General features: G+C 43.6%; 1 protein-coding gene across 7 annotated transcripts in view; it reads right to left on the bottom strand.

The window, feature by feature from the left end:
- Window positions 1-527: 527 nt before the first annotated feature.
- GCN1 (GCN1 activator of EIF2AK4) overlaps window positions 528-26395 on the bottom strand; it is a 41623-nt gene continuing 15755 nt past the window's right edge. For 4 of the 7 annotated variants that reach the window (XM_080628896.1, XM_080628899.1, XM_080628900.1 and 1 more), the window contains 34 exons: window positions 26002-26157; window positions 23153-23334; window positions 22797-22877; window positions 22172-22315; window positions 21403-21530; window positions 21028-21217; window positions 20561-20631; window positions 19454-19619; window positions 18306-18500; window positions 17868-18114; window positions 17380-17501; window positions 16984-17098; window positions 16233-16412; window positions 15659-15879; window positions 14861-14929; window positions 14575-14713; window positions 14280-14476; window positions 13805-13947; window positions 12919-13036; window positions 12577-12792; window positions 12066-12230; window positions 11501-11662; window positions 10756-10848; window positions 10379-10522; window positions 9191-9460; window positions 8823-8936; window positions 8069-8299; window positions 7269-7462; window positions 6032-6146; window positions 4811-4907; window positions 3767-3915; window positions 3095-3199; window positions 1865-2083; window positions 528-1226 (listed from right to left, as the gene is read on the bottom strand). In XM_080628896.1, the coding sequence (XP_080485022.1) occupies window positions 1101-1226; window positions 1865-2083; window positions 3095-3199; window positions 3767-3915; window positions 4811-4907; window positions 6032-6146; window positions 7269-7462; window positions 8069-8299; window positions 8823-8936; window positions 9191-9460; window positions 10379-10522; window positions 10756-10848; window positions 11501-11662; window positions 12066-12230; window positions 12577-12792; window positions 12919-13036; window positions 13805-13947; window positions 14280-14476; window positions 14575-14713; window positions 14861-14929; window positions 15659-15879; window positions 16233-16412; window positions 16984-17098; window positions 17380-17501; window positions 17868-18114; window positions 18306-18500; window positions 19454-19619; window positions 20561-20631; window positions 21028-21217; window positions 21403-21530; window positions 22172-22315; window positions 22797-22877; window positions 23153-23334; window positions 26002-26157 (5264 nt within the window). In that variant the 3' untranslated portion in view covers window positions 528-1100. Of the gene's footprint in view, window positions 1227-1864; window positions 2084-3094; window positions 3200-3766; window positions 3916-4810; window positions 4908-6031; window positions 6147-7268; window positions 7463-8068; window positions 8300-8822; window positions 8937-9190; window positions 9461-10378; window positions 10523-10755; window positions 10849-11500; window positions 11663-12065; window positions 12231-12576; window positions 12793-12918; window positions 13037-13804; window positions 13948-14279; window positions 14477-14574; window positions 14714-14860; window positions 14930-15658; window positions 15880-16232; window positions 16413-16983; window positions 17099-17379; window positions 17502-17867; window positions 18115-18305; window positions 18501-19453; window positions 19620-20560; window positions 20632-21027; window positions 21218-21402; window positions 21531-22171; window positions 22316-22796; window positions 22878-23152; window positions 23335-26001; window positions 26158-26395 lie in introns of those variants that run through there. The other 3 variants (XM_080628897.1, XM_080628898.1, XR_013957950.1) reach the window with 3 other exon arrangements.

Here is a 26395-nt window from a genome sequence, read left to right as displayed (position 1 = left end):
ACTATTGCTTTCCAGAGAACCTAAAGCTCATTTTTCTTTCTAAAAACTTGTATTCTGCAGCAAGATTTTTACTATTTCCATCAAATGACAGAAAAGGTATTAGTAAATTAAAAAATTATTTTAAAAGACGTGTGTGGCGAGGTAAAATAAAATACTGCTTTCTTGCAGCAGTACAGCCTACTGACCAGAAAAAATCTTTCAATGTTGGAAGTGCCAAGTATCTTATGAAGCTCTTGAAGGCATAAAAATCAAGGACTTTTCACAAGTTGAGTAATCATAAAGCTGTCTATAGTCAAAAATACTTTGGAAACTAATAGGAGTAATTACTTAAAACTTCAGTAAATGCCAGTTGTGCCTTGCTTTTAAACTCCAGCTTGCCTCAGTTCTGCAAAAGGTTTTTATAGATTACAGCACAACCCACTGTACAACTATGCTCTAGAAAAAGCAGGGCCAAAAAGTAAATCACAGTATAAGGTTGTTGACAAATGAATTTGTAAAAAGAACAGTTTACACCAAAAGGATCAAAGTCAGAGCCTTTATTAAATGTTCCTTCTTCAAACAGACTGCATTTAATCCCCCTTTCGCATTTGTAGTTTCTAAGGCTATTTTAAATACTTTGTTTTACAGGGATTTTGAGTCTTCAGAACCGTCACAAGCAGCAAGGTAGCAGTACACAAAAACACGATGCTTTCATTGTCACTGAGTTCTATTCCTGCTTCACAGGGCCTGTGGAAAAGGCCAACAATACTTCCAGTACTGGAGTTTTTGCACAGACCCTGGAAAGGAAATAGGTGTCACCAGAGTTGAAGCCTGATGTGCTCTAGCCACATCTCACAATTGGCCAGGATTTACGAGTACTGGTTAGTATTTCTTGTGCATTATCTGTTTCAAAAAGGGGACCAAATTTTCAATTTTCAACTAATGTGGGTCTAATTAAGGCTATTCTGGTATACTTGATACTAAAATACTCTCTGGGAGTCCTTTTCATGAAACCCCATCAGAATTAACATTTTCAAAAATGAAAACATTTTAAATAGGTGTTTGAGTTGAAATGCTGATGCAGCGCTTGGTTCAGTGTTTTCTCGTCTTACACAGCTTTATCACGTCAGTATAGTGTCATCTATCTGTTCATCAGAGTCAGCCTGGCCAGCCAGCTTCTTCAGGGATCTCCTGCAGCTTTCATTGAGAAGCTCCAAGCTGGCAGCATCTAGAATCTTGGAAACTGACTGTGAAAGGAAGACAACACCAATTACCAATTCCTTAGGACACACTGTGCAAAATAAGAGTAAATGTAAGTGCTTACACATGTATTTATCTAAAATCTTTCACACATACCCAAGTCCTTCATCTGGTTTTGCAATTCCAGACATGAGGACTATCCAGAAGCTACTAAGACTTAGAAAAAACGTCTGGCAGTGGATGTACAAAGCAGTCCACCCTAAAATACATTCTAGCACCCTTAGTACTGCAGTAGGATTATACAAGTGATAAAAGCACTAAGCTAGCAGTCTTAGCTAAGGCAGCTACAGCACAGTAAAGGCTTAAGGCCATTTGAAAGCAAGGCTATTACCTTAAACATGGGAGGTATGTTAAATACCTTGATTTTATTAATACTACACTGTAGTATTAATACTGTAATAAGTATTTTATTAATACTTACAACTGTAATGTTGTACAGTATCAGTATTGCTTATTTCTCATATCTGAGCACTAGAATACTGGTGAAGGCTTAAGTGCAAATGGGAATGTCCCACTCCATCTACTTCATAAAAGGCTGGCAGCACATTCTGAACACAACACAACCACATGCAGAGCAACACGACACAGCCTTAAACCAATGATTACATTTCTTTCTGTCTCATACCTCAAGCACTTCTTCACCCGCTCTCATCTTCAGAAGGTTGACAATAGCTTGGTCACTGTAGGCTCTTACGCTGGTGTTTTTGTCCTTTGTGTTGTCCAGGAGCGCTTTGAGAATTGGTTTAATTGTCTGAGGATCCAGTGAAGGAAGATGGTCCTTATTTGCCCACCAAATCATCTTTTCTGCAACTAATTTTATGTCACTGGATGAGTTCTGAAGACACTGAGGGAGACAGAGACGGACTTAAATTCAGAGATCCTTTATTCTCAACATACTTAAAGCATGAAAGCCAACATCTGAATGTCAGCTGCATTGTTAATAGTGATAAAGGTATTGTGACAGTTGTGATACTTGTGTTTTATATTTTAATATAGTGCTATGTTAGAAATTAATATATAAATGTAGAATTTCAAACAAAAAGTCTGCATCATCATGCCAACTTGTATGTCTGATAGTGGTTCGAGTGAATTGAGAAGGAATGTAACACATTTAGACAGACAAAATACAAAGCAGTTCTCCTGCTCCAGCACTACCTATCATTCTGTTATCTTCCTCTATCCTTTCTAAGACGTTAAAAATATCCTGAAATTCTGATGTTGAAAATTCAGATCCTATCTACCATGAGAGATGGGGGAGGGGACACACCAAAAAACCAGAACAACCAAGAAAGGAATTCTGAGGTAGAATGTTTGAATAGATATTAATTGAAAAAGGCATTAACTTCAGTACTCTCTCTTATCTCAGTCTTTCTGAGCTACTCCCTTGCACAGTAATGGAAGGCAAAAAATACTGAAGCAAAACCAGATGAGAGTTGGTATTTGATGCATTTCTGACCAAAGCCCTTTGACTTTCAGTAACCTTAAAAACCCAACACCTTCCCCCACTCCTGTGTGCTTCTCTGCTAGCTATTTGTTACTGCAAAGGAAAAAATGAATTCATAAGAATCAAACCTGAAGTTTACCCCATTTCCACAGGACAGCAGGGACAGCAGTATTGTATTCACAACAGCAAAGCAAGCTAATAAAGTGATTCTGTCTGTACTCTGCCACAAAAAGAAATACCTGGACTTTCAGGGATCAGGGGATTTGGAGCTTCCCAAGATAAGGCAACCAAGCTTTCAGTTTTCATGCTGAGTTTCCATCCAGAAATCGGATAGAGAAATCCACCCCTGAGTTAGCTCAAAGATTCAGACCACATGAAACAATGCCAGGGAGTTATCATAAAAATTCTTACCTTAATAAAGAGATTGGAAAGTTTTGGAGGCAGGTTCCCTTCTCCTTCCATGTGGTATTTCATAAGAAAGCCCATCCCTCTGATGCCACTGACTGCAATGGGAATCTTCAACATAAAGGCAAAACCTGGTATTACTACGGCAGGGTTCAGGAGACTTTAGCTAGGCTCAGGGTCTGGTAACCTTTGTGGAAGGCTAAACCCATCTCTCATGAAAACTGCAGCATGCAAAGCAGTGGGGTTAATGTTATGGGGTAATGTGAAAACATCATCATGTGACTATGAGCCACATGGAATAAGGTGACAGGTCCCACGGAGCTCCCAAGCCCCCCACACCAAATTACTCATTCAATCCTAGATTTAAAATCCTCCTCCTAAAATGAAGTTCATGCTCCTTGTAAACCTGCCCTGTGAATGAGAACTTCAACAGGGAAACAGAAGTGTAATTTACTCCCAATGAAAGCTGCTCTATGGTTGAAAATCATTTAATTTTCAACTCCACAGAGATCAGAAGAGTCATTTAATTTCCACTATAAAACCTGCATCTCGCCAAGGGAGACTCTTCAGACTGGGGATTTTCACTCCATTTGGTAACGCACACAACCTGCACACCTTTCAAAACTGCTCCCAACAAGTGCTTGCAACAGAACTCGCCCACTCCCCTGCAGCACTTACCCTGTCAGCAGTGGCATTGCTGAGGATCATCTCCTGAACACTGTTGTAGTACTTGGGGGAACACAGCCTGCCAGGAGCAACATTTACAGCCACAGAGAGAGCCAGGCTTCGGCCGTGCCTCACCATCCAGTCAATGCCAGAGACATCTGCTGCAAAAGAATAGCATTATAGCAAGGCTCCTGACGTCCCTTCCTCTTTGTCTAAGACAGCTTTTGTCAGCTTGTCAATTCACTTCCATAAAATGAAACCATAAACAGCCTCTAATGCAATGCTTTGCTTCCACTTGCCCCCAAAAGCAAAACAGTGCTGAAACACAACCAGATGAGAACACCTTATGGGCAGAGAGGGAGATAAGCAACCATACTGTTCAACTCCATTACTTCTGATGCTCTCAGTCACCTGTGGCAATCCCACATCTCTTCATGCATGAAGGAGTTTGGCATTGGAATTAAACAAGCTTTGACTAATAAAACTGTAGAAGTCATCAGTAATTTGAAACCAGCTCACAGACCCTTCTTAATCCTGGAGGAACAGTAATCCCAGAGCAATCCCAACCACCATGAGCTTCTTTAAAATTCATGGGGTTTTCTAACTTAGAGGCTTAGTTAATTCTCTGAAAGCATGTGAAGCCATCAGATGTGGTCTGCAATCAGTATACGCCAATCTAAGGTCACCGTGTCATCAAAAGAGATGGAATGGCCCTCCCATTCACCTTGCCTGAACATCCCGCCAACCCCCCATCTGCTCTGTGTCAGCACTAGCAATGACTCAGCTATGATCAGCTTTCATCAACTCATCTGAAAACAAATCCAGAAGACAGAAATATTGGTAATCCCAAGTTAGACCCACTACCCCGTGCTCAACGATGTTCACAAATCAACAGCCACGAGCACAGGAAAGCACAAGAAAATCTAGAGATTCAGGTTTAGGATAAAGAGGAAGAACCTAAATAACACATCACAAAGTCCCCCTGAACCAGCGGCTGAGAAGGTATCTTCCCTTGCTTCCAGACCAGTTCCAGTCACTCTGAACAGCTTCACCTACCCAGTAAGTGCTGGTGGAGGACAGTACTGAGCTCCTCTTCTGACAGGAATGCACACAGTTCTGCTAAGCAGCCAGCTGAGGCCATTCGGGTGGCGTCCTGACAAGGGAAGGAGGAGAAGAGGACAGCAGCTGATCTCAATACACATCAGAGACAGTGGCAAGAGGAGCAAGCGACAGAAGGTGATACAAAATAAAAAGAGATGGAGGAAATAAGCATTGCACTCCTGCGACCTGTGGATTTCATCAGGGGTTTTGTACATAATGGAACTTAAGCCAAGTCCACAGTCAAAAGACCAGCAGAGACTAAAGATTTACAGACCTCACAACAAATTCTGATTTATTAAATGGGAGAGGCAGAAAGATGAAAGTGAATGTTTTAAAAGACGTGTTCACAAGAGTTACATTAAGATTCAGTGTCTAGAAAGGAAACCTTACTCAGGAAGCATCTCTAAATGAGCTTCCCTCTGTGACAGACTCGTACTACTTCTGATTTAAAACCTCCAAGCTTTTGTGGTTTTGGCTTATGTGACCGTCCCATTACTGGTTACTCCTCTCCAGCCCAAAACTTACAACCCAGTGGGAATCTTTCAATTCTTCTATTTCTGGCATATCAACAGTTGCATGTCTACGTTGTGCAGATTAAGATACAAGGCAGAAATTACTAGGTAATTTTAATTTCACAGATGATCGTGTTGCTATCTGCTATAAACAGAAGATCCTACGTTAAACTTGGAGAGCTTCTTGCTCGTTGGAGAAAACACTGCCATTATCTGAAAACTTGCTCATGGTACATGATGAACTGTACCTGGGAGCCTACACACACAGAGGGATTGCACACAGGGGAGGTATTGCAAGCTTTCTCCAAGATAACAAGCAAATCCTGACTCCAGAGCTGCCTCTAACACGTCAGTGAGGAGCTGCAGGTCAAACTCACCTCCACAGTTGCTAAGGAAACATTAAACTCCTGGATTTTCCAAATTACCACTGACTGGCTAGGGATCTCTAATGCTTGCACCTGACACTCAGCACACTATAAGGCTCCAACAAGATCAATTTTGCAGACCACATTCAGTTTAGTGACACCCAACCACATGCTTCTTTAGACAAGCTTCTTTCTGCTCTATCATTAGTTATTTCCCCCAGCAGTTAGTTTAGAATGTGATTCTGTTAGAAAGTTCTGATTTTATGTTAGGGATCCTTTGCAGCTGGCTGAAGCAGTACCTCATCATGTCCCAGCATCCCCAGAAGCACCATGCTGATATTCTTCCTAATGGCAACGTCTACTTTTGCACCAGCTCCTCGTGTTACAAACCGCAGCGCTTGCAGCATTGTGTCCCTAGAAGTGATCACAACATACAGTCAGACACTGCCTCTCCCCTTCCACAAAGGAGAAACTGAGCTCTGGATACCTGTAGCAGTTTCTTACACATCAATAACGTGTGTGTCCCCTACCTAAGGAGGACATGAACTTCTCGGAACAAGTCCAGAGAAGGCCACGGAGATGCTGCGAGGGCTGGAGCAGCTCTACTCTGGATCCAGGCTGAGAGAGCTGGGCTGGGTCAGCCTGGAGAAGAGAAGGCTCCTTAAGGGGAGACCTTAGAGCAGCTCCAGTGCCTAAAGGGGCCCAAGAGAAAGCTGGAGAGGGGCTTTTTATAGGATCAGGTAGTGACAGGACAAGGGGAATGGCTTTAACCTGCCAGAGGGGAGATTGAGATGAGCTCTTAGGCAGAAGCTCTTCCCTGTGAGGGTGCTGAGGTGCTGGCACAGGGTGCCCAGAGAAGCTGTGGCTGCCCCATCCCTGGCAGTGTTCAAGGCCAGGTTGGACACAGGGGTTGGAGCAAGCTGCTCTAGTGGAAGGTCTCCCTGCCCATGGCAGGGGATTGGAACTGGGTGAGCTTTAAGGTCCCTTCCAACGCCAACCAGGCCATGATTCTATGAATTACACCCATACACCTCACAGTTCAGGAGGCAGATACCCTGCTCTGCACTTCTGACAACTCCACGCTACAGAATATTCCCATGCTTGTGCACTTGTGTCTGTTACAATGTAAGTATCTTCTGGTTGTTCAAACGTTACAATTCTCAAATCAAGAAGTTACTTTCTCGGGGATCTGTGCACTCAGGATACCAGAACAGCAGCAGTACTTCAGGTCAGACTGACAACTGATGCACTCTTGTATTCAAACAGGTTGCTGGGGATGTGCAGGAGAGAAGTGGGCAGAAACCAAGCAACTCTTCCCTTGTACACCATCACAGCTGAGCTTCTGACCCAGAAGACCCTATCACCCACATTCTCTGTTCTACAACCCCTGATTAGAAGTCACCTGCTTTCACTAGTAAGTAAATCTTACTGTTGGCATTGGGGAGGTTGGTTCATTCATCCCAGCCCTTTCTCTCATCCTTAATAAGGAAGGGCTCATCCTCAGCAGGAAGGGCTGAGAGATCACCTACTGCTTACCTGATGGCAGAGTCATCACTGGAACGAATTCCATTCAGTAGCTCTGTAAAGAGGGGATCCACTTTTACGTGGATGACAATGAGTTTACCAAGAGCATCGGCAGCTTTAAGGCGAACAGCACGGTTCGAGTCTTGCAGAGCTTTGGTGAAGGTTGTTTGCAACTGGGGCAAAAACGGTTTCAGGGCAATCTCAACCTATAGAGAGAGGGAAGGGAAAGTCACACGGTCAAGTTTGGATCAGTGGCTAGAAATCAAACCCTGAAAACAGCACGACCTCTTCTAGTAGTTATTACAAATCGTCCTCATACAGATCCAACACCCCAGGAAAATGGGAGAATCATGAAACAACACCATAGAACTTCTCGTCTTTTCCAATCTAATTTTCTGCATACTGAAATATAAGGGTAGGGTGGCTGAAAAATTTTACACTATCATGATCAGCCTTTTTCAATCAGAGCACTGAATAAAAGTTCAGTTCAAAGAGACATAAGGTGATTGTCTTTGCACTTAATTCATAAGAATGGTGGGCACAGGAGAGATTTATTACATGGCAGTTTTCAATCACTTGAAAATGGGATCAGCCTTTAGCAATATTTCTAAGCAGCCCAGTGATTCAGCATTGGGAGCTTTTTCTGGTAGGCCAGAAGCTGCTGGAAGAATATAATCCAGTTAGAGTGCCATTCCTAAACACCAAATCCACACCAGCACATCCTAGCTGTGTTTACATGAACAGCAACAGGTACTGCTGAAGGCTACCATGGAAAACGTTCACAAACCACAGTCAATTACTTTGAATCTTACCTTAGCTAAAAGAAGGCTTAATGTTTCAAGTAGAGCCACCTTGACATTCCAGCTGAACCGATCTCCCAAGATCCGAATAAGTGGCCCAGTAATGCTCACCACAGATGGCTTAAGAGCTTCAGCAGAAGTCAGTTTAATAACCAGCCCTAAGGCCTTTGCTGCCTCCTCCTTCTGATCTGGATTACCAGTTAAAACACCTTCCCGCAGCACCAGGAGTATGGAAGTCACTCCCTGTCACGGAAATCGGATAAGAAAGCTTAGAAGCTAAGTTGCAAAAATATATGTATCTTATTTTTGCTCCTGTTATACACCAGATGCACAAGCTCCGAGAGTTTCTCTCCATTTCCTGTTGACCTTCAGCTGCCTGCTTCCACATTTATAGAGCTGCTTTTATTTGGTTTGATTTCATGCGTCTCTGCCTCACTAAGGCAGTTGCTATGAGGAAAGTGGTGGCAGCTCAGGGAATTTTTAAACCAGAGAAGCTTGGCACAGAAACCCAGCATTCCTCCCCCACAAGTCGCAGCCAGCGACCACGACTTACATGCAGACCAGAACTGTCAAAGATCTTGTTACAAGAGGAGTCTTCTGCAGGGTAACTCAAGAGCAGCAGTACCCTACAAAATCTCTCCAACATACAGCTCTGGAATGCCCAAATAGTCACTGCTTCTACTAGCTGTAAAGTCACATCAGTGAGCTCCCTCAAAAGGTAGGAGATTGTGGCTGGCACAAATCCATGCTCATTCTTATCCTTTACCTTCTTAGGAATACAGAATCCTGGCACATGCTCGCCTTTGGCCTCATTCCCTACAATCCGGATATCCTTATGCAGGTCTTCAATGAGAGCAAGCTGGTTCCCAGCATCTAATTTCTGCAGGAGAGAGGGGTAAGAAGACACAGATGAGACAACATGGCAACCAGCTTTTCCCTGTGTGACAAGAGAAGACACCCATTCCCTGCCTCCTTGCTCACAAAGTTGAAGCTAAGCTCATCATACAACATTTGCAAATGTAAATGTAGTTTATAATCCAAACAGAAGGTCCAATTTATGCAGTGTTTTACCAGCTATCCCCATTTTCTCCTTGCCAGGCATTACCACTGCAATCTTTTTAAGCTGCCTCTCACCTTGGTGATGGAATTGAGCGCATCCCAGCTTTCATTCAGAACTACATGGTTGGTATCATTAAAAAGCCGTATCAAGCCTGAAACCAAGCTCTTGAGATGACCAGTATAGTCTGCTTTTGTCTTGGAGCAGTAGATATTCAGCATGACAGCTGCTGCCTGTCTCATTCCCAGCTCAGGGCTGCGGGTAGCTTCTAGCAAATCTTCAGTTATAATTCTTTGTCCAGCATCATCTTCCACAGACAGGATTACAGACTGGCAGTTTGCCATCTCCTAAGGAGTCCAAATTAATTTTACATTAACTCTCAAATAGAACAAAGCCAGATTTAGCCCCAGGTTTCCCCACATTATCCACAGCATTATCTTTCCAGAGAAATATTACAACACATCCCACTTGCTAATTGTTTCTCATTAAAGAGCTGGTCACATCACCAGAAAAGGCTCGAATGAGTCCTGTAACAGAGACAGGTTTATAACCAACCCTCAAAACATAATCAACTCTGCTGAACAGATTGCTGCACAGGACACTCTCCAGCTGCAGAAGGGCTCATTTAAGGGAAGCAGAGTAGCTCAGCCTCCCCATCTTACTCACCCGGCAGACTGTGGGCCTTGTCAGAGAACATTTCTTTGATTTAGGTGGTTTAATGCTCTGTGTCGTAGTACTAATAACAAACACATCTGTGGCTACGTTAGAGATCTCCCGGCAGAGTTGGGGCTAGAAGCTGATGTAATGGGCATCTACAGCAGACACCAACTTATGTACATGCCTATCCACAATCACAACTCCAGGATGTCCTCTGGAGTCCAAATATGAGATGTTTCAGAAAGCAGTACAGCAGCAAAAGAGATTTCCTCCCTTCAGCCCTTTAAACTCTCAGTCTTCTATACCAGGAATAAATATAAAGTTAATCAGACACTCTGGCAGTTCTCCAAGAATAAAGTAAACTGAGAATTGTATCCTGTTGCAGGCCAAAGACACTTTTCTATGGATACAAATAGATTTGGAAAGCATACGTTTTTCAATTCACAATATGCTACCAGGCAAAAAGACTCGTCCTGAAGAAGCTAATGGGCCGAATTAAAACACGCAATCTGTGAATCTAGAGAACACAGATCCTGCCTTGGGAAGTCAACCCAAAGCACTACCGTCAGACAACCTGTCGTAGCAAAGAGCTGAGCCATGCTACTTGCCGATTGCTCTTCACTGGTCCCCAGCTTCTCTTTGAGCGCAGACATCATAGCAGGCAGGATGACACTCAGGTGTCGTGTCAGAGCATCCCCTGCCACTGATGAGAGGAAAGCCAGCACACGGGTGTTCACAGGGGGCGTCGTCAGCTAAATGAACAAAAGCAGATGAGACAAGCAGAGAGGTTCTTCAGAAGGAATCTCTCTTCATTTACCACATGAAAAGCTTACACAGCCCAACCTCAATGAAATGTTTTCAGTATAAAATCACAGGAAAATTTCAAACTACGTGCTTGCTTTTGGCAGATCGAGTCTAAAGAAAACTGGCAGCAAGCAGAGGAAAAAGCACAGCTCTGAAGTTTAGAATTTGCTTCCATTTGTACCTTCGGCACCAAATAAGGCAGCACCACTCGGCTCTTGACAGCCATAACTTGTTTAAGACCATCCACAGCAAAGTCAGATGTCTCTTCATTATCCTAGGGGGAAAGAGAAAGAAACCTGAGAGATGATTTGTGACACACCAAGCTAAACCCTATTTCGAGTGACAGTTTACCATGTGATCATATAACCAACACACAAAATGCTCCTATTATCTAGCAAAAACACGAACCAGGCTCTTCTGCCACATCACAAAGATTTCAAGCACAGTGGCCAAGCAACTGAAACAGGCAATGATGACAACTCCATAGCAGAGCCAGATACAGAAAAGAACTGTCATGGTTTAAGCCCAGGCAGTAAATTAGAACCACGCAGTTTCTACTCCCCCCCCCCGAGGGATGGGGAGGAGAATCGAAAGAATGTAACTCCCATGGGTTGAGATAAGAACAGTCCAGTAACTAAGGTATAACACAAATCACTACTGCTACCACCAATAATAATAATGATAAGAAAAATAACAAGGGAAGAGAATACGATACCGCCCGTCGGGAAAGAGCCCGACAGAAAAGACTTTAGCTGCAAGACCTTCCCCTACCAATGGCTAGGGCAACTGCAAGGAAGAGGCAAAACAGAGCTGCCATTCCCAGAAGGTCTGCCCCTATAATCCTGCTTCTCCTTTACAGTAACTGTTCAAAACCTGTCCCCCAACATCATTAATCAAGTTGTTGTCTGATGCTGAGCAATGCTCACCAGCTGCTTCAGCAAAAACGGCAGGATGTCTTCAAGAGCTTGGTGTCCAATTGTTGAGTGCAACTGTTCAAATGTTTTAGCTGCAGCCTCTCGGACTTCTTCCAGAGGGTCGCACAGCGCTTTTCTCACTGTAGGAACGAGGGACTCGGAGAAAAGCAGTACCTAAAGATGCAGAGATAAAGTTACAGAATGTCTAAAGCACAGACACGCATCTCAGTAACGCAGCCAAAGTGGCAGAATTTGCACAACTGAAACTAAATTGCAGTTTGCTTGAAATATATTGGAAGACAAGCAGGATTAATCACCACAAATAGCTGCAGTGCTCCAAGGCTATCTAGTGATGATTCCTATTACTACATCTCATAAAAGTATAATGTTCTCAGCCTATTGAGACACAAATGCATACATTTGCCTGAACAGCAACTCATGTTAGCTGTATGTTAGCTGAATTCAGTCCATAAAACAAATCCAGCACGTGCTGTGCAAATCTGCCTCAATTGCAATACCTGCATCAGAACATAAATACCTAGGAAAGTGGAGATTTCACCTTCCACATACGACTCACCGCATCCCTGCTGGTAGATTTCATTATTTCACTCAACCCAATGCAGACTCCTTGCCTCTCATCACTCTTGTCTGACCTCAGTCCATCCTCCAGAATAGGAATGATTTCAGGAAGGATCTTCTCTCCTAGCTTTCGGACAAGGTCTCCTAATGTCCGTGCTGCAACCTGTACCCAAAAGCGTACTAATTAACTATTTTCCTGTTTTGTAAAACTTAAAAAGGTGAACTGTGAGCAAATGTTAACTTTTTACCATAAACTACTGTCCAAAGTACAGACAGTAGTAGGAATGAAAACATCACTATAATAAAATAACCACAGTTTTACTGTCACCACAGCTGCCTTCAGCAAAGACAGAACTGAGACATACTCATGCTCAGAACAGTTCCATTCATGACAGCTTTAAAGAGATTTAAAGGTGATTAAAGGTGCTCCCGTGTTCCTCAGGAGTCAGTTCATGGTCTCCCGCAGTAGCAGGGTTACTGAACTCCATTTTATCAACTCCATTCCTCACCGTTCGCTTATCTGCACAAGTGCTGGCCAAGAACTTCAGCAGGAGCCCAAAGAGGGTTGGCAAAATCTCCCGCAGTGTGCGAGGTGTGTTGGAGACTACAATCTTCCAGACGTGTAAAGAGGCCTGACGCACCACCAGCTGCGTGTCAGAGCGGCCCATGTACAGCCCTGCCAGCACCCTGTTCCTCCTCTCCACACCCAGGGCATTAATAATAGCCTGAAAAGAAATAGCACAACATTCTATTCGATGCTGAATCAGTACATCTTGCCAGCAGGCTTTCCATGCTGATTAGAAAAGAAAAATCATTTTACTAAAAGGCACAGAAGACAAGAGCAGCTTTACCTTGTTTGACTGGGCTGTTCCAAAGTTGTCATCCTCTGAGGCAGTTTCCGTGGTCATTTTTCCAGTGACTCCTGAGATATGGAATAGAAGATCTCCAAGGAGCTGAACGGAGCTAAACCTGGCAAGAGGAGCAAGTCCAATGTTACAAAGAGGGAGCAAGTCAAGTGTTACAAACAGGGTATTTAGATGGTGCCTGTCTAAATATGACAGAAAATCAAATACAGACATAAGCAAAGGGCAAGACAAGGAGCTGGCTCAGCACTGAAATGCTGCACAGGCTGATACACAAGATCAGTCTGCCTGCACGACTGAGAAGCAGCATGCTAAAGAGAAAGGGAAGGGGCTGAGATCATTTCCATATCAAAGCAATGAAAAACGCTCCTGTTTAGAGTCCAGCCTATTCAATGTCCAGAGAAAGCATGGCCGCTGTCCCCACCCAAAAGATACTCACCTTGGGTAAGAGCACTCAGCAGCACTGAGCTGACAAAAGCCTTTTAGTTACAACTAGTTTTTGAGCAACTGTCATTAGTTGTGAGCACTCCACTGCACATTCCCATACACAGGAGAGCAGTAACTTACTCAGCGTTCTGAGAAATGGAAAACAATGTATGAGGGCTAAACACTGCTACATCAATGCCTTGGAAGTGTCTTTCAGAATCACTACCAGAATGAATCATGTAGTAGGTATCAGAAAACCTGATCCACGCTGGCAGGGCCTTGCAGGCTCAGTGCTCTAATGCCTCATACTCAAATCAACAAGCAAAAACACACACATGCTTTTGCTTCCCAGGAGGTCTCCACATTTCCTTGAGGAGCAACAGAGAGCCTCAATCACACCAGCTTTTCAAGAAGAGAAATGCCTGTGGATACGATGGTTTTCCCTTACCTTATCCTCCACAAGTCATCGAACAGGCCATCCTCGAGCTGAGGCAGGAGAAGTGCAATGGCAGTCTCAGCATACATACTTATGATTCTCTGGCCAGCACGCAGGGCAGTGTCCCGCACAAACTCATTCTCATCGGCCAGCGCCTGAGCAGACAGAGAAGTGGCTGTGACTGCTGGGGGCTCCAGCACAATATACAAAACCAAGAGGAGGGAAACAAATGATGATTCCTCTCTCAGCCAGGAAAAGTAAATGAACTACAGAGCTGTAATGCATAAAGGTGATTTCAAGAAATTAACAGTGACTGCAAAGACAGCAAGCAACTTGGAAGAAGAAATACTAATAATTTATAATTTAAATTCTTTTCTATCATTTCTTATATCCCAGCTCTGCGATTATTGGAAATGAGACTTAAAATACTCTGAAGAGTTCCTTTTATCCTCTAATAAATAAAACTCTACAGGCCTCTGCTACGTACCTTAAGGATACAAGGAATGATGGGACCAACATACGGAGTGAACTTGTCTCCAAAGGTAATTGGCAGGTAGTTGAACATCATGATATAACCATCTCGTACATGTGGAGCAATATCCACTTTACTGGCAGTAGCTACAATCTCTGGCATAAGTTTCTCCAGCTTTTCTACCCCCAAACCAGCCATAACTTCAGCCAGACCTGAGGAAAACCAGCAGGGAACAGAGCTGATACACACAAGAAACAAGAGGCTAAAGAGAGAAAGGCTGAGCTCAGTATTCAGACACAGCTGCCCCTACCCTGAGCAGCACCAGATCGATCCACTGAGCTCTGCTCATACGTCAGGGTCTCCATCAGCCATGGCAACAAATCCTCAAAACATGATTCTCCCATACCCTTCACCATGGCTCCCAGGGCCTTTGCAGACACTGTACGCACCTAACAGAAGAGAGAAACAGAGATGTGCAAAATACCCAGTCAAAGTTACGGAGACAAATGTGTCAGACTGACCACAGACCTACAGAAGATCAGGATAAAGTCTACCTAACATACTGAGAGAAAATGCTATTTGTACAAAAGACTTACTTCGGGTACAGGATCCAACAGAGATGCCTTCAGTCCAGGAGTCACACTGGGGAGGTAAGGAGCCAGATCCTGAAACAAAGACCCCAAAGAGTAAGAACCAGATTCAAAACAAGACAGACATGTAAGTCACCTTGATGTAAAGGGCATTCAGCCCCTTATTATTAACAATCATCCTTAGCATCCTGAGAGTTTCATCAGTTGCTTTCACAATCAGCACACTGAACTGTTCTGCAAGCCCAAAAAACAACACTAGCTCCGTGCAGATCACTCAAAACCTTTCTGATGCTCACTCAAACTCACTCACAACCTGGCACTTTGCATCTAAGGCAAATCCAACACTCTTAACATTTACACAAGGTTTAAAGGTAGAGATTATCTGCAGCAAAATTAAACATAGCTCCTTAGCCTCCAGTGAGGTTCTACAAATACTTTTCAAACAAACCTTGGATCCATTTGTAAGCAGCTGATCTGTCTTTCACTGGTACTGGTTTTGCTTGTTTGTTTGTTAAGGCATTTCTTATAGGGTAAAAATTACAAGACCTTTTTGCAGGGATAAATCCAGTAATAACTGGGTGACCAAAGTACAGAGCCAACAGCCTTAAGCACCTGAGAATTATCTCTGGTTTATAGCCATTATCTGTTCATTTACATACACTTAATTAAAAAAGCTGCATGGATTCTAATATTGTCTATTTTAACAGCAAAATCCCAGAACAAATCAATTCTCTCTAGAGCTTGCTCTATTATCTCCTACACAGCAAATACAGCACGAGTCGGAGAGCACTCCTAGCACCGCACCTTCTGATCAGTCAGGGAGTACATGTTCCCGATGATCTGGGCAGCCATCTTCCTGGTGTCTGTGGAACGATCTTGGAAAGCTCTCTGGACAATTGGCATGATCAGTGCTAACGATGGAGCATCAATGAAATGGACAAACTTGGTATCCAGTAAAGTCTGCAGACACTTCTGGGTCTTCCTGGAGGGGTCAGTGAGAGCATCCAACAGAACTGGAGTGATTGCTGGACATTTTCAAACAGGAGAGAAAAGACTTTATTTGTACACAGAACAAAAATGCATGTCAGGGTGAGCTGGTGTTCTCTCTCTGGATGTTTTAGATCCTCCTAAAGCAATGAGCAGCCTAGGGACAGGAGAAACCCTATTAACATTAGCTGACAGAATGGATTTTAAAAGCCATGAAGCAGACAGCTGCTCTTAAGTTTCCATGTCACACTTTAAGTTTCCACGTTCTACTTTTCTAGGAGTAGTTTAATTCGTATAGAAGTTTGCATTTAATCCTAAACATGGTGAACATAAACCTTGCTATTATAAACCACAGTCATGTCAGGGTATTAGAGATGCAGACAGTTCTTACCCAGGATCTCTGGATTCCTGATGACAGACCCAATCTGCCTGAGAGCCTGCTGACCTGCATTCTGCACCTTCACATGGGAATCTGTGAGCACTTCAGTCAGTTTTGGCACAATGTTGGGTAAGCAGGAAGAGAGCTGTTTGGGAGCACAGTAGGCCATAGCCCCCAGCAGTTCCACTGACCCTGTGCAGGAAGTATGCAAAAGGAAAGCAAAAGAAATAACAAAAGAAAAGACAAAACACAAAACACAGCATTAAGAAGAGATATGAGAAGATGATCACACTTACTCAAAGTCAAATGTACTAGGCAGAGGATGACTTGTGGCTGAAATGCATTAAACCACTCTGTGCCACTTAAACACACCAAAAACTTCGGTTGTTTGATTTTTTTTAACTAGGAAAAAGAAAGGGCCAGGGGGGAACTTCCAGCTTCTGGAGTACTTGTAGAGAGATATACCAGGGAAAAGAAGGGAGGGTGGGGAAGAGAACAGGACACGGACACAACTTTCAGCTTCTGTAGTACTTCTAAAAGGATAGAGGGTAAAGAGTGTCCCTTTAATCTGCTGGCAGGGGGGAAAGTTACTCATATGTGTCAGGGAAGTCATTTGTATCTCAAAAACTGAAAATTCCACAGTCTCTTATGAGACAATGAACTATCAGAGCTGCCTGCAAGAACGAAGGAATAAACAAGGGGAATGACAGCAAAGGGGACTGTGGGTTACTCTCAGTCATATCAGTCAGATATGGGTCCATACCAGCTTTAGTTCTCCAGGATTCCTCTTCCAGTGCTGCAAGAAGTGATGGCAAAACCAGCTTCACTCCATGAGTACTCAAGTTGCTCATCACGGCTTTGGCACAGTCATCTGCAGCCTCCAAGGAGAAGAGAATATTCACAAGCTGTGTCACAACACGTTTTTTCCTTCCTCAGAGACTCAATGAGAACAAAGCCTTCATGTACAGTAGTGCCTCCGTACAACTTGGCTAGCCAATTAACACCCAATGAAATAGGATGCTTTCAGTTATTAAGATCCAACTGTTATTAGTGGTATCTCAAGGGATCTCAATTTGCCTTGTTACAAACAGCATTCATATCTATTCCATTTCAGTTTTCTCTTAACACTGTATGTCCCCAGAAATTTAAGGCATCTTACCTCTCGCACATACTGGTTCCCATCTCCAAAACAAAGCAGCAAGTGAGGTAGCACATGAACCACATAGGGCTCAAAGAGCTTTCCAAGCATGCTGCAGAGCATCTCGAAGGCAAACAGAGCCCCTAAAAACCCAAAAAGGACAGTCAGAGGAAAATACGACTTCATTTAACATGTACTGTCCCACAGAAAGCAGGAGCCTGCCCAGCAACACCTGCCTTTGGAAACAAGAGGGAGAGCCCCATGCATATTGTCTAGGACCAGAAACCCTTCTTCCACCACAATGCAAATAAGAGCAGTTTTAGGACACTATACAGGCCACAATCAGTGGCCTCATGAAAAACACTTCCCATTCCTTTCTCAGCAAACATTAGTAAAACAACTGTAGATGACTCAAGCACAGGGGTTCAGGCATCATTTGATCTGACCACAATGGCAGCAGGTACAAAAGGAATATTAAATATTTGGAGGAAAAAGCTTTTTCCCCTTACCCTCACGCCGACGGAAGTTCTTCTTGTCCTGGATAGCATCAGTCAGCGTGGTCATCATCTCCTGCTGCTTGAGAGAGAGGATGCCAAGGCCTTTCACCAGGCCTGCCAGCCCATAAGCTGCACCTTTGCGCTCAGCATACTTATCAGACTCTAAAAGCAGCTGCATTAACTTCTGTATCATTCCTCCTGCATCCTCCTTAATTGCAGGCACCAGAGGTGGTAAACAGCTTGCTACTGACTCTTGAACCTGTAAAGCAATCCCACCAGCTATCAGATCACGAAACAGGCATCACCAACATAACTTCCTCCTAGCCTGCACCCACAGTGACAGCTTTCTGTCACCAAAGCTGGTTTTCATCTCTCTGACATCCCTGGAAGTATTACAGAGTTAACCTGCCTCTGTGTGGAACGTGGGAGGTCCTCCAAGGCAGCGCCTACCTGCTGAGATGGTGTGGACAAGGCTGCTATCAGTTTGCCAACAATTGGTTTCACTTTAGGGTCACTCTTGTCCAGATGTTTTGCCAGTGAACCCATCAGAATGACCACGCTTTGCCTGACAGCATCATAACTGGCATCATTAGGAGCATTTTTCAGGAATTCTTCAAACACTGGCAAGAGAGAGTTAACATTGTCCTGAAAAACAAAACCATAGAACTTGCCACTAGAGTCCACTCAGGATCAGATTTGCCATTCTCAGTGGACTTGTTTGCTCTTCTCTGAGACAACAAACCAAGCACATCATATTTGCAGTTCATCTAATGTGTCACATCACATAAAACCTCATGCCATCCTGACAGGCAACCAGTATTTCCTGCCAGAGAGAAGTTAGCTCTTAAAAATCAGATCCCCCAACACTGCTGGTGTGATGTCTACCAGGAGCAAGGCAAGCACCTAGGCCAGACTGCTAGCCTAAACCCCAGCCCCTCTCCTTTGCTTGCTCCAGTTGCAGCTGAGAACAGAACCATAAACCAAACTTCACTGCTTTTCTGAGAAACAGAAGGAAGGAATAATACGAAAATACTCCAGATGTCTTGGGCCTATCAAGAACGCAGAGAGCTGTCCAGAACTGGTGACTGGCATATACAAGGAAAACTGAAGCTGAGCAATCTACACCCTTGCACACCTTCCCCACCTAGCACTGCCGGAGAAGGGCTAGCAGTGAGAATAAGGATGGTCCTCAATTCTCTGAATGACTCCACTTGTGTTTCAGTTTAATTAAGCCAACCATTGACAAACTTTCACATTTGGCATTGCATGACACCTTACACGAATTCTCACCTTCCAGGATTAAAAGATCTGTGGTCTGATTTTACTTTTATCACTCCAGTTTTACACCATTTTAACTCCAGATGATTCAGGCTATTCCTTTTTTATAGCAATAACAGGAAGGACACCAGTCACTAACAGAACAACTCCAAACACACAGTTCCTACTACATGAAAGTTTTCAGCTGTTACAAGTAACAGCAACCTCAAAGGAATGAAAAAGACAAAATATATCATTTAATAAAATAAATTTCTGAACCCAGTATCTACTTTTTCATTCCATCTTTTTCCACTGCTAGAGAGAGAAACACTCAGACTTACTTTGCCATGAGTGTTGAGCGTTGAAAGAGCTGCATCCAACATGCACTTCCTGACTTCAGGACTGCGATCATTCAGAGCATCCGGTACAAAAAACTGGAAGAGGGGCTTCACCTGAGAACTGTCCAGATGCTGTGAGAGCTTGTTGAGGGCCAAAGCTATGCCACACCTGTAAAGATGGTGAGCTCATAAGTTTACTGACTTCTCGCAGAATTTGCCCAAGGTCACAGTCACATTCGCTATCATTAGCACATTACAGAGATGGAGAGAGAACCATGATAAACCTTTCCAAGCGTGGGCTGGACGAGGCTTGGAGCAAGCTGCTCTAGTGGAAGGTGTCCCTGCCCATGGCAGGGGGTTGGAACTGGATGAACTTTAAGGTCCCTTCCAAACCATTCTATGACTCTGTGAAACTGAAGAGCTTCAGTGACCAACCTACATTCATTTAATTACATAACCTCATGCTGCAGGTTCCTAAAAGGACAAACAATCCTTCAGCCATGTAATGGCTTCTATCCTGATTAAGTATTACAGACACTTGGGCCAACAAAGACCCAAGGATCACTTCAAGTGATCAAGATCACTTCATCTGCTGCTGAAATACAGCAGCTTTTCAAGGCACATCAGCACTAAAGAGCAGATTAGCTTAAGACAAGTAGTGAACAAGATTATCTCCAACTGAGCCTGTACAGGACTTACAAGTAGACAGAAAAGTAATTATCCCAATCGGAATTTGTCCAGTTCATTAAGGCTTGCACTGCTGCCTTGAAACAATCTATAGCCCATATAGAGGTGGGAATACAGTAAGGTAAGACAAAAATAAGGCAGTCTAAGAGGGAAAGACTCTGTTCTTATCAGGACATAGGGAAGATGGCACCCAGTATTTTGTGGGAAGTGAGAGCATTTCACTTTTGCCTGCCCAGCCTGCTTCAGGGGCACAAATATTCTCTACCTTAAGGACACATGAAACCAGCAAGTCAATACAAGTGCATGGACTTTGCTCTTTTAACATTCTCTTTTGTCTCCACTGCCTGAACTTCTAAATAAAAACCTAAAACACCTCATCTGGATGCCCAGGAAGTGATGAGATCAATCTGAAGATGATTGTACCTTGCTTCCCACTGGTCAGGCGGTGATTCAGATATCACTCGTCCCAAAGCATCCAAAACTGGAGGTGGCCTCTGGAAAGAGAAAAAATATGATCAGAATGCCTTTTCCAAAGACACGCACGCAGAGAATACTGTCACCATACCTGCAATGCCCTTTTGTAACACTGCACAGAGATATGATACCATAAGCAGAAGAGCATAGTAAAAACCTAGCAGTTTAGGCCCAAAATGACTTGGACTGACCCTGCTCTGCCACAGCCTTCCTGTGTCATCTAAGGCACATCTTCCATCTGTACAATGCTGCCACTACTGGCTGACAGCTTGAGGCTCAAGACAATAAAGTCTGTGATAAGCTCTAACACAGCAACAGTAGGCTTCATGCACATCCTCAAGACAAGACAAAAGGAGAAATGATTAATAAAAAGCACAAGCTTATGCCTGTCAATCCCTTAGGACAAGAGTACTTACATACAGCTTCTCCTGGTAAATCTCTGTCAGTTTATTCATGACCTCTGCTGCTTGGTTTCGATACTGAGCTACAGCTCTGGAAAGAGCTTCAGCACCTGCTTGTCGCACTGCTTCTTCATGGTAGATGACATCTTTGATCAGCAGAGAACAGAGGTCAGGCTGCAGCTCCAGACCCATGGACTCCCACAACCTGCAGCATACACAAAGAAGGGACAGATCACCCTTCAGTAAGAAAAGCTACAGCTACATGTAGGTATTGAGGTGACTTAAAGCTCCCCTCTACCTATGGGGGGCAAAGCCCCTGCCACTGGAGCTCCAGGAGGGGAGCAGAAGAGAGGTCCTGTCACAATCCAACCAGCCAGGAAGAGCTCTCACCTCTCTGCCAGCTTCTGAATCTCATCTTCCACATCAAACTTCACTACCCAAAGGCGACGCAACAGATTCAGTCCATTCTTTTCATCACTGTCTGGGGTTGGTAGAACCATTTGCAGCTCCATCAGTCCCTGAATTAGTTCACAGGAGAATCAGTGTTAGGGATCTGGTTTTAGAAACAGATGCTTTAAAATGCTTAAAACTTTAGCCAAGTCAAGCTCTCAGTGTCAAAATTCATGTCTTCTCGTGCAGTACATGGCCTGTGCTGATCAAGGACTTCCAGGTGAGATGGTGAAACTCAAAAACAGTGCTCCACAGGCAGCTGCAGAGAGGCAAGTAGGCACTAGGTTGTGCTCTGTTGATTCCAGTCTTTTCTGCTTCTAAGAAGCCAGCTCAGGTAAGCTAAGCTGAAATTTGTTTAATGACAAAGAAAACCAGGCACTCTTGGGTTTTTTCTTTCTTTATGTTCTCAAGAAACGACTAAGCCCAAAGCTTTCCAAAAACACCGGGCCCAATACAGACATAAGATTTTTTTGACAGCTTCTCTCCTTGAGACTAAGCTCTATGCAACTCTAAATAGAAGGTGTTGTAATTACACCTGTTTTAACAAAAGAAAGGTGTCGGTAGACCCAAGATAAATCTAGCACAGAGCATTACAGCATTATTGTTGAGTAGCTACTGCCTCCTTCTGCAGACACACTGCCAGAACTGAAGCCTCTCTTTATCGGTGTTAGAGAATATTCACCTGTGACCCTGAATGATTCCCACCTACCCTGAGAGCTGCATCTCGAACATTCATGCATGGAGACTGCAGGGCCTGAAGTAGCACATCGATCTCCTCCTGTTCTGCATAGGCACAGCCATCCTCCCCGCTGCTGCTTGCGCACAGAGTGGTCAGTGCATTGGAAGCCAAAACCTAAAATGCCATGAGGAAGTATTAGAGAGTCCACCGACTTCTGTCAAAGCAAGCATGGGGGAGGTCGAGTGCTATAACAAGAGAAGAAATTCTCAAAGAACAAAGTGACAAAAAGCAAGAACTGATGAGTTCAGTCCAGCTGAACTCATCCTTTGCCTTTTTGCTGTTATTGACCTTTCTGACATGTCATCCCTTAGAACACTCAGAGAAGCAGCTCCTGAATTTCTCTGACAGAGCAAGGCCATAGAGAAGGAATAAAATCTCACCTGTGGAAGACTGAGGAGTATGTCTAGTGCAATAAAGCCCCCAAGAAAAAAAGATGTAGACATTTTATTCAAAGAATAGCATAAACACAGCAAAAACTGGTAGTGTATCAACCACCAGCCTGAGAGACTTAAACCAGGTTGGTGTATTTCCCTCATTTAGATGCTGATGAAACTTAGGCAGAATCCTAGCTATGGTTATGAAGCAGAGGACTCACCTGTAATCGTGGAGAACCTGTTCCTATCACCCGGGTCAGCAGAACCAGCATGTCCCTCCGGGGCAGCAGCTCTGGGCCATTCTGAAAGGTTGGGGGGAGAAAATGCAAAGGGAGGAGAAAAAGCCTTATGTCTTGTGACTCCAAAGTGCCTTTCTGTGTATGACACTCCTTATAAACATCACAATTAAAACCTAAGGCAGGACAGGCAACTAAAACCTGTGAGAGAAAACAATCTTACATCGTTAACTCTAACCTGTAGAATTACTTTGTGCAGTTTACACATCATCTGGTTTACCCCGTGCCTCATCTGAACAACTGTTGAAGGAGGACATCTGATCCCCACAGCTCTTGCTCACCTCATCCACCAGCAAAGCCTGGCCATTTGCTGTTGATCTCAGCTGAGCATGGACCGTAAGGATCTGCAGGATACTGACCAGGAACTCCTCCTGGTCTTCGCTGTCATGGGGCGTCTCAGTTATAACCGTCTTTAGGAGAGGAAAGACTAAGGAAAATGCTGGAGCTGACAAAGGGGCAGGACCTGGGAAAAGGAAATACAATCCTGTGAGCAGAGCTGAGCTCACATCTTTGCTTCTAATGCTGGCTGGTATAACACGTACACTTTGGTAGCTCATAATGGATGTGGCCAGCTTCAGCCTGATGTGCAAACATGAGGTTCGCTTCTAGACACACCCAGTCTAAGGGACACTTTCAATACACACGTATGTGGACTTAACCTGTTCAAAGCAGTGCACAGAACCTGTTCAGCCTCTACCACTCTGGCATTTCACTTAGCAGCAACAGTATAGCTCCAACAGTGCTATTTGGCATTTCAGTGTCAGATTAGCAACTGCACCTGATGATGCCGAGGGTCTTTTCCAACCTAAATGATTCTATGATTCTACCCAATATTGTTGCTTGCAACAGCAATGAGCTGGCTTTAACTAAGTCAGCATTAGGATTCCAAATTAATTCTAATGCTTCTACAGTGTGAAAATACACACTGTAAATGAAACTGGAGCAACTCAGTGGGCTGTAGACAGACAGGCAAACCTGAGAGTTTGTCTATCCTGGAAATACTTGAGGATCCACACAGGGATGTGATACAATTTCACTCATTCCCTTTTAAAGTTCACTTGTCCCAAAGCAGGGGCCTGTTTACCTGCCACGTTCCCATTGAACACTTCCCACCAACCTAGCTAACCTGTCATTCCAGTCTTCAGCTGCATTCTTGAGAATGAGGTTCCTCTAATTCCGGTGCAAGTCTCAACTCCCTCCTCTCCCACCTTGAGAAAAGTTAAAGCTTTTGGATTCCTACTGGTAAAGATTTTGCTCCTCCCTTCTCACAGGGGCTTGGCTATGGACAGAAATGCTCTTTCCAGGCCTCTCCAGTTAGTCCAGTTAAATTTCAAGTATTAGACGTCTAGCGAAAGCGTTTACTTTCTGTGCTGCCAGAGAATACCAGATATAACGTTTCTAAGATGCAAATGAAGAGCACTGCAGATACAATACTGCAGTATTAGTCAGCTTATGTAGGGCACGGACATTGCAAAAGTAGTTCAAGAGAGAAATATTAAGTACCAAAAGCACTGCGAGCTCCTAACTGTTCAACAGGAATAGCTTAGGTCAAACAGCTCCGTTGGTGATGTGGGATTTTTCCATTTGCTCAGGATCTGTTTGCTCTGATGCTTCTTTTTTTTTTTTGGCCTGTTTTTTGTAATTATTGGCCAGTTATTTTTAGGCTCAAGCAACTGCTCCTCTATGTGCAGGAGGAGGAAGCAAGCTCGATCTTAGAAGATAAATGTTCTATTAACACAGCAGCCAGTACTGACCAATACAAAAGAGATTATAAAATGTGTCTTGGCGTTTCAGCAACAAATGATTTATCATCCACATTACAAAGAGTTATAGTCCCTCTTAGGTCTCATGATAACTTAAGAAACTAACCTCTACTAAATCATATTGCAAGACTACACTCCAAAGAACTTTGAAAATGAGGAAAAATCGTTTGGGAGTATAACATAACTTGTCTAACAAAATGCAATGGAACCCATTTCCTTTCTCTTGCAGAAGTGAAAAACACCATGGGGTATTCATTTAAGCACTGTAAGAAATACTGAAGGATTGAAAAGCCTGCTACTGCTTTCTGGAAATGAGCCTGAAAATGGATTCCAATGTTCATGAACTTGCACTTACTATGGAGAAATAAATTGCATAGTGGAGAATTATCATGGAGATGTTCAGCACTGAAGTGGTGCTCAACACGGTCAATTGCCACTACTCAGCTGTACAGATTACATGTGCCAGTCACACAACTGCAGAGCTGATTAGCAACAGAACAGTAAGAGGAAACTGAACCGCTGCGGTAAGGGACCAAACAGAATCCTACATTTCCCTTAAAAAATACAAACCATCCATTGCAGCAGCTCTTGATGGAGCTACGCGATGAACAACTGCAAAGCCTGGATGAACCACCTCTATCACTGCAGTACACCAGATGCTTTAAGACAGCCTAAGCCATCCTAGCCTCCAAAGGCAGTGCACCTACCCTCTCACTTCTGTACTACTATCTTCAGTGTAGCGGTACAAGCACTTGCACACCCCATCATGAAGTAAATTCCGGAAGGGATCTAGAGTAAAACTAACCCACTAGAAACAGAACCAAACCAAAAAAGGTTCATTTTCACCCAAATTGTATTTTTGCACTGCAAAAATATCGGTGCCTGCCTTCATGTCAGTGAGAAAGAACTGCTTCGTCTACAACCATGCCACAATAAAATATTCATGAACTGCAGCACTACACAGCAAACAAGCAGAGGCCACAGGCACTTCACTGCTGAGATCACAGATAACAAGCAATTATTTTGTCTTTCCACTTAAGTCTCACTGAAACACTTATGCTAAGTGGTGTTGAAAGGTAGGAACTGTCCTTGGCAAAGACGAACCTTGATTTCATTATTATTTCTGAATGAACCCCTTTAAAAAACCATCTTGTTATTTTATTTCTACACTTCCTATACTTGTAACATCATCTGCACTACTACCCCCACAAAAAACCCCAAAACTTAAGGTTTTTCGTATCTATGAAGATTTATCCAATTCGAAATAGAAAAAGTGAAGTCTCACATATAAAACATTTCATAAACCACAAAAACTGAAACAGCTCAGTGTTACGGGGGGGTGTCAGAGGGATCTACAGTACTTTTACCTGACTCTCCCTTGCCTGTTCGGCCAGGAATGGTGTGGGCATGCAGCAAGTTAACAACTCTGTTCAGAGCAGTAGGCAGCTCTTCTTGACACCAGGATTCATCTAATTCACATTCTGGTTTCATCAGGCGCAAGGTCACATGGCTCACTAAAGTACCTGGTATGAAAGAGTAAAGAATCCATGAGAGGACTAAAGCCAGAGATTTCTTGAGAGAGAAAAATCCCCAAGAACACAGACCCAAGAATTACAGCACAGATGTGGGCAACAGCCCAGGCTGCAAGAGGCAAGGAAGGAAGCACAGCCCCAAGGCTTACAGGGGACAGCTTTCCTTACAAGTTACATGTGTGAATTACACTCACATCCTCCAAACTCTGCACAGGGAGACAGTACCATT

Source organism: Psittacula echo (genome assembly GCF_963264785.1).
Source record: "Psittacula echo genome assembly, chromosome: 13".
NCBI lineage: Eukaryota > Metazoa > Chordata > Aves > Psittaciformes > Psittacidae > Psittacula > Psittacula echo.
The sequence above is the reverse complement of the archived record's forward strand: the minus strand, read 5'-3'. Positions and strand labels throughout refer to the sequence as shown.